The 14465-nt window shown below is 39.8% G+C and overlaps 1 protein-coding gene across 3 annotated transcripts in view; it reads left to right on the forward strand.

Annotated features, from left to right (window-relative positions):
• The window catches only part of Dync1i1 (dynein cytoplasmic 1 intermediate chain 1), a 305396-nt gene that overhangs the window by 183890 nt on the left and 107041 nt on the right, over positions 1–14465 (forward strand). For all 3 annotated transcript variants that reach the window (XM_052173218.1, XM_052173220.1, XM_052173221.1), the window contains 3 exons: positions 188–277; positions 7736–7898; positions 10212–10311. In XM_052173218.1, coding sequence (XP_052029178.1) covers positions 188–277; positions 7736–7898; positions 10212–10311 — 353 coding nt within the window. The remainder of the gene's footprint in view (positions 1–187; positions 278–7735; positions 7899–10211; positions 10312–14465) is intronic.

The raw sequence follows: 14465 nt of genomic DNA on the forward strand, positions 1-14465 counted from the left end.
TTTGGAAGATAATTTATTCATGTATTCACGAACATTTGTCTGGCATTTTCTGTGAAGTGATTTAATTCGAAGTTGCCCTAAATGACTGGAACTTTGCCCTTTGCTCTACCACCTCCCACCGTCAGCCAAAGACTTTGATTTTCAATAGGAAAAAGTAATATTGCCTTTTTCTCTTTCTTCTTTCTAGAGGATGAGGAAGATGAGGAGATGGTGGAACCCAAAATTGGTCATGATTCTGAACTGGAAAATCAAGACAAAAAGCAGGAGACGAAAGAAGGTGAGGAGACGAAGGAAGGTGTGGCTGGCAGATACACTGGGTCATTACTTGGTTGTATTGTTTTCTCTTCCCAGACTAAGAGATGGTAGAGGCAGACAAAGCTGAAGCTCACACGCCCTGTGCATAAGATTTTGTATGGCAACTCAGTATGTTACCTTGGAAAACAGACACTGGAATCACTAGGTCAAGAATTGGTTGCTTCTAGACTGACTGAAATGAACAGAGTGGAAGCAACTTGGGTGCTAATTACCGTTCAGCTGAGTGATTACTAAACACAGAGATAACATAACACAAACTCTCAGTTACCAGGTTAGACCAGAAAAGATCATCATCTACAATTATTTTATCAATTAGGTGTGAAGTTTGACAGATCCTCTACATAGAAGCAGTAACAGCCATCATTGCTCTACTGATTAAAGGGTTCTTCCCCAACTCTGCACGTGCAAGGACAAATGACCACATATCTCAGTGATAATAGTTACTAACACTGGGGGTTAGTTCAGTGGTAGAGCATTTTTTTCATACTAATTGCAATGCTGAGTTCAGATCTCAGCACTGGAAGGGAAAAGAAGACAAAATAATAGCTGGCATTGATTAAGGACTTACAGTATACTTGACTCTCCTCCAAGCAGGTGAAAAAACACTGTCTACTAACCAAAATGTCCTTTGGGTGAATGTACTATTATTATTATTATTATTATTATTATTATTATTATTGTACTGTCAGAGAACTAAGAGAAAACAATTTTAGAAACTCCCCCAGGATACATACTTATAAGTGCATTAGCCCAGACATAGGTTGAAGCTTGCATGAGCTAAGACATAGGTTGAATCTACAACCTGTATGTTATACCATAAAGCTATATTCAAGATTTTTCTTTAGAAATTTTTTTCTCATTTACTATGTTAAGACTCTCAGACAAAGAGATTTTGAGTTGTCATTCTTATTGAAAAATGGCAAGCGGTCCTTGAAAAACTGGGAGCAGGCTTTAAAAGGTTCTTCTAAACATCTAATTAGTCTTACCAAGTACAGATCATCATAAACCTAATAAGCATCTCAGTTCATATTTAAATTTTAAAAAATGGTCATGGGTCTGGCTTGATGGGTTTCAAGTTCTCGATGCAAGGAGTAGGAGTGTGTGTCTTGCTCCAGTTCCTTACATTCTCGTGAGAAAAACCCATTTAGTCTGAATAGCTGCCACAGACTGCATCCATACGCACTTAGTAGAAGTTTGTATAGATGATAGATAAGGTGTAGAAATACTTCTTAACTTTTAAAAACTTGTGTCTAGAGTCAGGAAAGAAGACTAAGCAGTTCAGAGCACTTGTTGCTCTCCCCGAGGACTTGATTCCCGGCACCTACAGAGCATCTCACAGCCATCGGTAACTCCACTTACCGAAGATCCAGGCCTCTGTGGGTACCAGGCACATGAGTAGTGCATCGTCATACATGGACACAAAACACCCATACGAATAAAATAAAAATAAGTAAATCGTTTTTAAAAAGAGAGAGATTAGAAAATAAAAATTGCCTCTTGCTCAGGCATACTTGAGTTGTGTATGTATGTGTGTTTAGTTTTGTCTTGATTATATTTACGCAAACTCGGTTATAGAAAAAGCAGTGTAAAGAAACGAGGCCAAAGACAGGCGTCTGCAGGAAGGTGCCTGAATCAAATCTTGGCTCTGCCACTCATTAGCTGCATGATCAATAGTGACTAACTTGGCTGACTGACTTTCTTTTGGCTCCGGTTTCCTCATCTGGCAAGCAGAGATGATACCTACCTCACGAGTTTGTTTTTTAGCGTAAGACTCAAAGGGGCTAGTATGGAACAACCTGGCGCAAAATAAGCACCGTAGAAATGTTTGCCAAATTATTATTAGTTGTCATGCCTTACAGTACCGGGTCTGTAACTATCCTACACATGATGTTATGGCCTCATGTGCCCCAGCTCCCTGAGCTCAGTCTTGCCATGGCCCATAGCTTTGAAATCAAAAGACACAAACAGTTTTTTTCCTAACTGCTTTGGAAAGCCATTGGTAAGGCGATTGCCGTGCCCAGGTTCAGGCCTCAAGGAGGTAAGGTTCCAGGAGTGACTGCGAACAAGAAAAAGATTCAGTGTCTTAACAGTTGCACCCAGAGAAGGCATTGAGTTTACCTTTCTTTCTGAGAAACACTAAACAGAATCCATAGGAGAGATTTCATATTTCAACCTCTACTAAAAACATCTTACTTTTCAAAAGCAGTGAAGTGAATGCCTTTATCACAGGTAAGGCCAGGGACAAAATAAGCCAGGATCTATTGAAACACATTGTGTTTCCACTTTTAAAAAAACGGCTTAAAACAGCCCAGTGATATACAACCTCTTGGTTGGCCTTGGTAGGCCTTGGCAGAGATTCCCCACTGCCACGCCACCCCCAACGCCAATCTCCAAACCCTCTTCCTGGCAAAGCCAAGCACCTCCTTCTTAAGTTCCAAGCGAAAACACCCTTCAGTTTTAACTGCTCCTCAAGCTTTATGGAATTGATTAAAGCCATACTAAAAGTCAAAAAGAAGCTTGAAAGAACATTTCCTGTTACCGCAGCACCGTGTGCGTCTTTCTCCATTAATGGCGTTTCTGCAAATTAGCACGTAATGGGTTAAAAGCATGTTTATGTTAGCATCAAACTCTCTGGCTTTTTCCTTCTTTAAGCAAGACAGTATTTTGCAAACCTTTAAAAGAATCTGTAGCAGATCTAATTGTGGCTCCATTCACAGGACTGCTGGGGAAGGGCTGTGTCAGCACTTCCGCGGGAACCTTGCCTTTAGGGGACTTAGTACTCAGCCATAGAAATTTGCTCTGGGCTAAAACTTGACATACCGCTTCAAACCAGGGAATGCATTTTTGGGAAATGGACTTATCTCTCCACCCCTCACTCTTTCCCTCTTTTCATCTCTCCCTCCCTCCTTCCCGTCCTCCTTCCCTCATCTTTCTCCTCCTCCTTTATTTTCTTCTTCATGAAGAAAAATTTAGTAAGATTCAATACACATTAGGTTTTCATTCGTTTGATTTTTACATATTTCTCCATCTGACACCAAGACGCCCTGAGAATAAAGGAAATAGCTTTGATTTGCTATGTTGCCATGTGCACTTTCTTACACAAAGACTACACAAAGTTGCAGGTTAGCTTTTAAACTGTTCATCATAACTTTGGAACTCTCTGCATGTCAGTGCCCCGCCAAGGGATTCAGAGTAAGAGGATGGGAGCCCTCCCTCCTGGAAATGCAAACGATGCTGTAAGCCTCAAGCTTCAGAGAAAATGTTCCTCTGTGTTAGTTTCATTTGGTTCCCTGCTGCTGTTTATGAACTGATTGTACTGTAAAATTTCCATTAGGGCCATTTGCCCCAATTTCATCTCATGTTTTCACTGGCTGCAGGGGTTGCTTATTTTTATCTTTTAGATAGTCTTTGCAAAACATCTTTTAAACGCCATGTTTTTATATACCAATGTAATGCTGGATTGTAAAAACAAGGCAAGCCATTTATAAAGTGGGTATTTTAACAAATAAATCTAGACTTAAAATGAGATTAACTGGCTGGGGAGATGGCTTAGTCAATAAATTATATGCAATGCATACTTGACCTGAGTTTGTGTTCCCGGCACCCATGTGCAAAGCCAGGTAGAACAGCCCCGTGCCAATAATTCAGGCATTGGAGAGGCAGAGACAGGCAGACCCAGGAGCTGGATGGCCTGTCTAGACAACTGATGAGGTTGAGATTTCCTGTCCCCAGAACAGGAAAGTGATTAAGAAAGACACCTGACATCAGCTTCTGACATGTGCATATGTGCGTACACACACACACACACACACACAAACACACACACACACACACTCACTCACTCATACACACACAGTGAAATTAAAATATTCAGTGTAAGTTGTGAGCTTCAGTATGGACATTTTGTCTTTGTAGAGGCAAATGTTCTAAGAACCCTAGAAACAAGAGAAAGAGGACTTAGTAAGTAGAACCAATTAAAATGAAGTTAAATACATATTTGCAAGAAAAGTCAAGAATGAGAAAAAGAAATTAAACACAGCCAGTGGGATAGAACCATCTTAATGGGTTTGTAAAATATGTAAGACTTCATACATAAGACTAAGGGAAATTAACACTATATAATTATATAATAAAAAGCAGATCCTGAATAAAAGTTGTATTGGATTTTAATTTTGCATATCACAAGCTCATATAATTTCATGAGTGTGATAAATCTCTTTTATAGATGTATGTTATTCAGGCTAAATGTAACTGAATACATTTATAGATTATCTTGTTCTTTGGATACTATGCAAGTCTTATATACTTGCATATAGTCTACTTTTCACACAGATTCTTCTTTTTAAAGGACACTTTAAATGCATAAATAATTGTGAGCCATCAGCTCCTGAAAGGAGTTCTTTATGTTTTATATTATGAAGCCATATAAAATATTATATAATTCATACCCATATTTTGCTTTGATGTGGCTTTTGATGATAAGTTAATTCTAATTAATTCTGATGTTGATGATAAATTAATTAATAAATAATTATGATGATAAATTAACTTTTCACATCTACCTTGAACATGTTTTAATATATTATATAGTGATATATAATTCATTGGACTTAAGAGGCAGGACAAAGCAGCATATATTCCAAGGAGAACTTGGGAGTGTATCTGGGAAAGAGACACTGCTGACAGGATTTTTTCATCTCTGTATTTAAAGCATAGTGGATTCCATTAACTAATACTCTATTTTTCTGTCCGAGAGGTTTTTATTTCTTGGTGCCTCTTTTAACTGGGTACTCCATTAGTTTCTCATTTATATTGTAACAACACCAATTTGAATATTTTTTAAAGTATCGGGAGATTAGTTTTAATCAAAAGTAGGTATGATTGTATTTAATTTGTAAGTTGGACATTGTTTATGGCTTTTTGAAAGCGCTCATCTGCACATGCATGTTATTATTTTGTGCAAACAAATCATGTCATCTGATCCCTGTTAGACATCAAAGCTTAACGTAAAGTGTATTCTTTGTTTTGGTTCAGTAGCAATTTGATTTCGGGCCAAGCATCGCATTGTTAAGGACGCTGTCTGGAGAGGCGGCTGGTTCGCCTACCTGGACGCAAGCCTCTGCCAGGTCACTTTGATCAGCCGTTTATGTTCCTCCCAAAGAAGAGGGTGTATGTCCTGAAGGCTGAGATCAAAGTGGCAATAAGCTGTAGGGAAGAAAAAAAATTATGGAAAATTACACAGATAGTACTTTTTTATTCAAGGTAATAGACTTGTAAGAAGAGATACAGAGTGAAGTAGATGCGGTTCAAAAAGATAAACAGGGAGTAGATTGTCTTGATTTTTTTTCTGTATTAGGAGGAAAAGGCAGGGGGGTAAATGGAGAAAGCTCCCGCTACTTTGTTTAATCCCAAGCACATCTTGAGTCGCTGATGAACAGTAACCAAGACTGAATCTTTTTTTTTTACTGTTCTTTTTTTTTCATCTATATTCTTTGTTTACATTCCAATTGATTTCCCCTTTTCCAGTTCTCCCCTTCCCACACGTCCCATAAGCCCCTTCCCTCCACTGGTTTCCCAATCAACCCCTCTCACTTCTCTGTCCTGGTAATTCCCTACATTACTACATTAAGCCTTTCCAGGACCAGGGCCCTCTCCTTCCTTCTTCTTGGGAATGATTTGATATGTGAGTTATTTCTTGGGTATTCAGAGCTTCTGGGCTAATATCCACTTATCATTGACTGCATTCCATGTGTGTTCTTTTGTGAATGAGTTACCTCACTTAGGATGATATTTTTCCAGTTTTAAATCTTATTAAAAGACATTTGCTTGGCCCATTCTGGCTTTGCTTGGTGAGGGTAATTCTTGTATTAATGATATTAACCAAACAAATTGGACCTAGCATGTTATAGATTTGGTCTTTGTTTTGCCGGATTACATTTAGTAGCTTTACTGTACTCATCAAAGAGATAATTCAAGCTTCACCGGGAGGCTAAGAAAATACACCAAAAAAAAAGATTAGTTTTTGATCACTTATTATTGGTGCTTATATATTTCTGGGTATATATATTTTTATTTTGAAATTTAACTACTGCTCAGAGTGTAAGCTCAGATTAGGAAGAGTCAGAGCTAGAAAGTGCCTGGTAAAATGGTGGTTTGGTTGCATTCTCTCCTTTCTCAATAGCCTCTACCAAATCCCATCTGCATTCTGAATCTAGCCCCCTCCTTTTGCAGACTGGCGTCTGGGCAAGACTATGCAGTAGAGCTTGAAGGGAATTTTGGAAAGTCTCCATACACCCAGCAATTTTAGGATGTTGGCACCTTAGAGATCTAAAAACTCTTTCCAATTCTGTTTAGGACTGCCAGAGAAGATGAGTGGGTTGTGTTTGCAGGTCTTCTGCTGTAGTTGACGGATCACATTTTGCCATATTGTTAACCAGGTAGCATTTCTGAAGCATGAATCAACTCTGTCAGAATCAGTCTCATTTTTTTTTACTTTTATTTTCAAACTCCCAGTAGCATGGTCTGAAGCAAAGAAGGGGAAAGGCCAAAGAAGAGAGAAAAATACCCTATGGTGATTCTACAAAGGACTTCTTCATCATTCAGATTTCTTAGAACAATGAGCTTGAAACATCATTAACCAAGGCCAATAAAACTTCTATAAAGTGTTATGTAGCAGCTGACTGTACCTAAAAGATTCCTCTCATCACGTGGCCAGGGAGAAACTGATCCTGATTGTGGATGTGCTCTTAGGAGTCTTGTGAAGCTCAGAGGAAAGCTAGTTCATCCAGAACACTGACTGAGATTTTAATTGGTTACTCTCCCATAAGCTAAATATCACAGTTATTTCATCTCCCATTCTTATTTTGTATCTTCAAATTTAACCAGATAGAATTAAAATAAAATAACCACTCTAAGTAATAAAAGAAACTGTGGGATGTGATGGAGAATCCCTGTGTGACTTTGGACCAGAAAGAACATAGCTTCCCTAACGACATCAGTTTCCCGGCTAGCCATCCCAAGTCAAGTAGAATTACCCGGTGGAGAGCAGAGTGCATCTGCACATTTCACAGATAGACTCTAATGAGTAAGGTCGTATTCCTGTATTTTCTGTGTTATTAAAGTTTTTTTTCCAGTTCATTCCAAAAGCAAATAACATTTAGAACTGATATCTTAAAGCATGCCAATCTATTTTTATTTCTTCAAAATAGCAAGTAGATGAGATATGAAATCTTTTAGGCGGGAATAGCTACAGATGCCTTTGGCATGAGTTTGAGAACGATTTATAATCCCAATTAACAATGGTTTGCTTTCCTGTGTATTATCTCTCCCCGAATAAGCAAGCTCTTTCAAGGGCAGGATTGCTGTGGAACAGTTTTAAATTGTCCCCTTTCCTTCCTAACAATCTGTCTTGCATAAAAAGCCCCTCCAAGAGAGCTGACGGAGGAAGAAAAACAGCAGATCCTGCACTCAGAGGAATTCCTCATCTTCTTTGACCGAACAATCCGAGTGATTGAAAGAGCTCTAGCCGAGGACTCCGACATCTTTTTTGACTACAGCGGTCGAGAGCTGGAGGAGAAAGATGGGTTCGTTGCTTATATTCATTTTGAAAAACGCAGTGTAATAAATCATTGTTGTTTCTATTCTCTTGTGTTCTTTTTTAGGATGTGGGGTTTCTCGGTCCTGTACTGGGCTCAAGCGAAGATCTAGGTTCAGCTTCTCTGGTGCTTAGTCCAGATGCTAGTCCAGCTTAACTCACTGATTTTAAATACATTTGCAGATTTACTAGACAAACCCTTAGTCTAGCAAATGAGAGGAAGATGGAATTCCAGGACTAATCTTACCAGTTTGGGCTGTGGGCTTTGGTTATAACTTCTGGCTTAGCATTTCCCTGTAATTATCATATGTCCCGATGAGATTCTTTTGAACTTGATATTAGCAGTCCTGTCCAGGTGATAGAGATGAACAGAGTCATATACATTGTCCTTTGAGAAAACATTCTTCTGTGCAGCTGCGGGAGATCTGTAGTAGATTTGCTAGATTGATTCCTGCTGGCTAAGCAAACAGGAAACTGGAAAAAATAAACAAGATCTATCTAGGGTAACAACAGAGGTGAGGATCAATCTGAGCCATGCATCTCCTTTTTAGTCCTTCAAGACTGTGCACGTGTTATGTGTACATATATAGGAAACACATATGGCAAAGAGATATTTATAGATAAAACAAACAAAAGATAGAATTCTTTCTATTCAAAGAAACCGGGGGAGAAGGAGTCCGCATGACTTTCTCTGTGACTGTGATGTATGTGTTAGAAAGGTCAGGAGCTGCCAGCCATCACCATGGGATACTGGGTACTACTTTATAAGACTCATAAGAAGCAGGCATACGTAAGTGGACTGTCCTATACATGTCTTCTGTCTTGGAACAATGTGTGAAGATAGGGTCACCTGCTTTTGGCATCAGATCTGATTTTTTTTTTAAACTATGTCTAAAATTCAAATTCAAATGCATTCATAAAGGACAAAGTAATATCCACATTGAGGATACTGAAAGGAATGTAGCGGAGGCACAGGAATTATTTAATTCATGGGGGTTCTCTGAAAACAGTCTCAACAGTTTGGCATGGTTAACCTGCACAGAGGAGATAAGCAGTCTGAATTTGCATGCTCTACCAATCTTTGACCTCCTTTTTTTTAAGCCATTTCTAGTGGCTCAGTTGATTGTAACAGTCTCCCTTCCTATCTGAGTACTGCTTTTCTGACGGACTGAGTTGCATTCATCTTACCTGTAGTGCTAGAGATGTCCTAGAATTAGTTGGGGGGTCTAAAAACCAAGGGGAACGGATACGGAAACCTTGCTATGTCAGCGCACAAGAACTTAGATATTTTCTGAAGCCAGGCTACTCGTTCTGAACAAGAGCTTCCGAGGTGAGTGGTACTGTTGTGACATAGCGGAATAATGCGAATGGAGGAAGGGTGACTGTAGACAGACTCCTGGTCTGAATGAAACCGAAGCAGTTTAGACAGATTCGTTTGCATTTCCAGTAGCTGTTGGAACAGAACAAGCATTACTCAGTTTAAGCACAGAGACCCTTGAAGGAACTGAATGGCCAGCTCAGAGTTCTTTGAAGGCAGTAGCAAGGTCAGTTGAACGTTACCCACATATACAGTGGCCAACTTGCTGTCAGTCCTCTGAGGCCCAGTGCTCCTTTGGTCAGTGCCTGACACGGTTAATGCCTGGAACACTCGTGATTCCCCAGCTTTCTACCCTACCTGTCTCATGGCAGAAATGGTCACCTCCTGTTACTCAGAGGCAACCACTAAGGCCAATCCCAAATCACAGGTAGAAGCATGGATATTATTTGGGGTCTGATAGTACAGAAGATATTGATAGCAAGAAACTCCCTTCAGTTTATGCTCCTTTAAGAGAAGAGAGATTTAAATGTTTCTATTTAGTCTTAGTGCGTGTGTAGTGTGTGTGTGTGTGTGTGTGTGTGTGTGTGTGTAGTGTGGGTCCTTAAGTAGAAGTGAGAGACAAGCCTTGGGAGGTTCTCCTTCTATCAAAGGATCAGGGAACTGAACTTGGGATATCAGACCCACACAAATATTTGTATCTGCTGAGCACTCGAGCTGGCTGAAGGAAAATTTTAATAGTTCTGCTTCAGGCTAGAGCCAATTAGAGGGAAGAAAATCTTTCAAGACTAAGTAAGATAAGGTGAAATGATTTTGACATTTTACAGCAGGCTCAGAACAAATACTAAAAGCCTTTCTGAGCTGGTAGAAAGAGCAGTACATAAAGGAGAATGTGTTTAATTCATTTACTCGTGATCATGTGCTACTGTTTAGACACAACTCTGTTCTGGAGCCCCACATTCACCTCTGTTACTTAACCTACCTTAGGGATGTGCAGGGTGGAGCCAACCTCTCTTTCAACCGCCAGTTCTACGATGAGCATTGGTCTAAGCATCGGGTGGTCACATGTATGGACTGGTCTCTCCAGGTAAGAATTAGTGCTGGCAGGAAAAACTTGACTTGACATTTATATGGGCAAAAAAGATATTCATTCTTCTGCTTTGGATATATTTATTAATCTATGACTCTGCCCACTGGTTTCTGTTCACATTTTTTTCAGAAGCTTGGGGGTTAATTATCCATTCAGATATTGGTACTTATTCATTAATATGCTTCTGGAAACAAACAAGCAGCCAGACCCTTCTGTGCAGGAAGCTTTTCTAAGCATAGTCACTGTTGGTTTCCTACTGACCGATTTGATGACTGAACCCAACAACCCAGCCTGTTAACTATACACGAGTTACTATGCCCGGCACTGAGCAGTTAAGTAATGTGTAAAAGCACACTGTTAAGTTGTGGTGAAGGCAGAATTCGAATGCATGTGCTCTGAATTTTGAGCCCATGCATTTGTTTTTATCCGGATAACTTACATACCAAGCTCTATAGCAACTGCCTTGAAAGCATCATCTTATCCCACTGCCAATCGAATTATATAAAGCAGTCACTATCAAGATTTGCATGGTGTAACTGAAGAAACTGAGGCTCAACAGATGCTAAGTAACTCACTAACCTTCACTCGATCAGGATATAGGGGCACTGATCTTAAGCATTGCAGCGTTCTACTGCATAGGTTTTAACTGCTTTTCCCCTCAAAAAAAAAAAAAAACCTACATATGAAGCTGAAAACAGAAGAGCTTGAGTGATGAGTGATTCAGACAGACAGACAGACAGACAATATTGTTTAAAAGTAGAGTGTGTGAGGGGGTCACTCTTTGTTCACATCTCAGAAGACTGACCCAGGCAAAGAAGGAGAAGATAATTGAGGCAGATAAGCAAATGAGGATATAACAAGAGTCTCATTTAATCTCGTTGGGAATTAGGGGAGAGTGTGATCCCCATAACTGTATGGTCAACAGCCACCAATCGGGCGGGGGTCCTCTGCTTTTGCACCCTCTTTGACATCCAAACACCAGAGCACAGAGAGCATGGCTGTGCAAACACTAAGACAGTCAAGCTGGCCCAGTCTCTCTGCAGTGTGTGGGTGGTCTGTGAGCCTGCCCTGGCAAACAGAGAAACCAGATCCAAGCCCTAGGAAACACTCAGCTTGGAGGGTCCACTTATTCATGGTCTGGAAATCATGCAGGAGTTCTATCTGACACATACACCAACCAAGGCAACTGTTAATGGTTCCCAAGTCAGAAGCTAATGCTCCCTGAAGAGACTGTTGGGATGCTAGCAGATGGGGCTGGTCCCACTGAGGCCCGTGCATGGCTGCACGGGTTTGGTTCTGCATGTGGCATTGTGTCAAATGAAGTAAAACTGAAAATCATAGATATTCTGCCACAGAATTCTCTCTCTCTCTCTCTCTCTCTCTCTCTCTCACTCACACACACACACATACACACACACACACATACACAAACACACACACACACACACACACACACACCTGGATGTCTACACTGTCGTAATTGATTTGAAATTTTAAGACTACATTTTACAGTTGTCTTTTAAAAAAAAATAGATCTGTAAGATTCTGTGTTGTAATACTTTTGTGGGTTCAAAGAATGAGGTTTTCATGCTTTTGAGATGAAGAGAAACTATAAATTGGAGTAGACAAACTTGGACATAGTGAGACAAAAAAGAAGGGTGTGTCAATGGCAGCTACAGTGTAATGGCAGCAGGTGTGCCTTGAAGTTTCTTGTGGGACACAAAATGGAACTGAGGGGAGAAAAGTAATGTGAGAGATAATTCTGCTTTATATTATGAATTCAGGAGGCAATAACACTCTAACTTTGCAATGCATTCAAAATAAACACTATTCTCAAAAACAAAACAAAACAAAACTGGGAACTCGACAATCCTGGCAACTTTTCCACATATTCAGCAATTTTTCCCACAAGAATACTATCCACAGCCCATGTGTCAGGGTGTGCATAAAATCAGACTTCTACACTGGTCACACAGTATGACCTCACCCTAACCCTAACCCTAACCCTAACCCTAACCCTAACCCTAACCCTAACCATAACTCTTACCCCTTACCCTAACCCTAACCCTAACCGTAGCCCTAACCCTAACCCTAACCCTAACCCTAACCCTAACCCTAGCCCTAACCCTAGCCCTAACCCTAACCCCTAACTCCAACCCTAACCCTAACCCTATTTACCCCTCTCCTATGTAAAAGATACCCTTCAATCCTCTAGCCACATAAAACACTAATCTGAACAATCTTCAAAAGCTTGTCTAGGTATGAATTCAGTCAGGTTTGGAGAAGTAAAAGAGAGTCCCTACTGGCACTAATTCAAGGCCTTGAATTAAGACTTAGAGTTGACAAACACTTCATGCTGTGTTCTCTTTCTTGCCTAGATTAGAAAACAGAGTCTTTGCTGGCCTCTCTACATATACTCTCAGAATTTAGAGTTATAGATGCTCCTTTTTATCCTTTGTGAAGATTAGTTATATATTTTAATTGAGCAATTTATTTTTTGTGTTAGCTCCTCCTTCCCTTTCCTCCCCATTACCACTTCCATGTTCCCCTAACTTGTTCCCTCTCAAATTCATGTCCTTTTTATCATTATTACTTATATATCTGTATATATATGCATATATACATATGCAAACATATATGTACACATATACACATGTACATGTGTACATATATACATATCTGCATGTGTACATGTGTGCACATACATATATATAAATAAATCATATATGCACATATACATATACACACATGCACATATGTACATATCTGAATGTATATACATATCTGCATATATACCTAAATACACATACACATATACACATATGCACATATACACATTCAAATATATACAAATGCACATATGCACATATATGCATATAGAACCCACTAAACTTATTTAGCATTGTTTGTATTTATATGATTTCAAGGGTTGAATAACCAATTAGGGGCCTCATCCCTGGGGACAATTAATTCTCCCTCTCATCACTTCTTTGTTGCCTGTAGTTCTTTGTCTAGAAGTACCAAGCCATGAGATTTCCTCCTTCCATGATATCATGTCTATTTGAGTTATTTTTCAGCTCCTGTTTAGGTAGATATAAAGGAGTTATCATTTGTGTAGCTTTTCTGTCATTTCTAGGAGACACATCCTCATTTTCTGGTCCTCTGACTCTTACCCCTCTTACTCAGGGTCTCCCTAGACTTAGATGCAGGTGTTGGGTTGCAGATGCGTCAACTGGCTCTAGGCACCCCATCATCAGCTGTATTTTGACCAGGCCTGAGTGTTTATTTAATGGTTCTGTCCACAGTCCTCTTTCATTAGATGTTAGAGCCACATTTGTTTGTGGGTATATAAAGATAAGTATCTGGGATGAAGTTGGGAATTAAGTTGGATTAGTAACATGGCAGTAGACGATTCTTTAAGATGCAGGATCTCACCAGCCCTGGGAAGCTGGCTACATTTTCAATACCAAGCATGATTCCTCTCCTGTAAGTGTGCCTTAAGTCCAATTAGACAGCTTTTGGTTTCAGCTAAGTTATGAGTGTCACTGCTGCACTTTAGGGCTGTCTTGCTCCACTGGTCATTGTGATTCATAGGCATCACAGCTTGGCCAACTATGGCTGCTCCCCTTCCATAGCAGCTTGCATAATATCTTCTGATACTTCAAAAGCTAGTCCTCAGGGCAGAGGTGTTCATGTCAAATCTAGCTCAACTCCTCCAACTCCTGTGTCTGAAGTGTTTGCTGTCTTTAGCAATGGAGGCTACCTTCAGCCTCTGGGAGACAACCAAGGGCAATAGCAGTAGAGTATATTGCTTTGGGAATCTCTTGGACTAACCTGGCGAGCAACTCCAAAGAGGGTTTTTCATGCCTAGTACTAGAGGATTTTAGTCTACAGCTCTTAGGCATACGTAGCATTGTCAGCTCAAGTGACATAGCTTCATTTTTTAAGAAATGCAATTTTAGGTAAATAAACTATATAATTCCTTATGTTTTTAAAACATTGTTAGTGTTATTTTTCCCTCCCCATCTCTGTCCTTCTGATTTTCTTCTGACCCTCTCCCCACTTAACTCCCTGCCCATGTCTCTATTATATCATGTCATTCCTCTTTCTACAACCCCCCCCCCATTATCCCATTTTACTTTTCTTATTTC

The sequence above is a fragment of the Apodemus sylvaticus genome, chromosome 2 (assembly GCF_947179515.1).
Source record: "Apodemus sylvaticus chromosome 2, mApoSyl1.1, whole genome shotgun sequence".
In the NCBI taxonomy this organism is placed as follows: Eukaryota; Metazoa; Chordata; class Mammalia; order Rodentia; family Muridae; genus Apodemus; species Apodemus sylvaticus.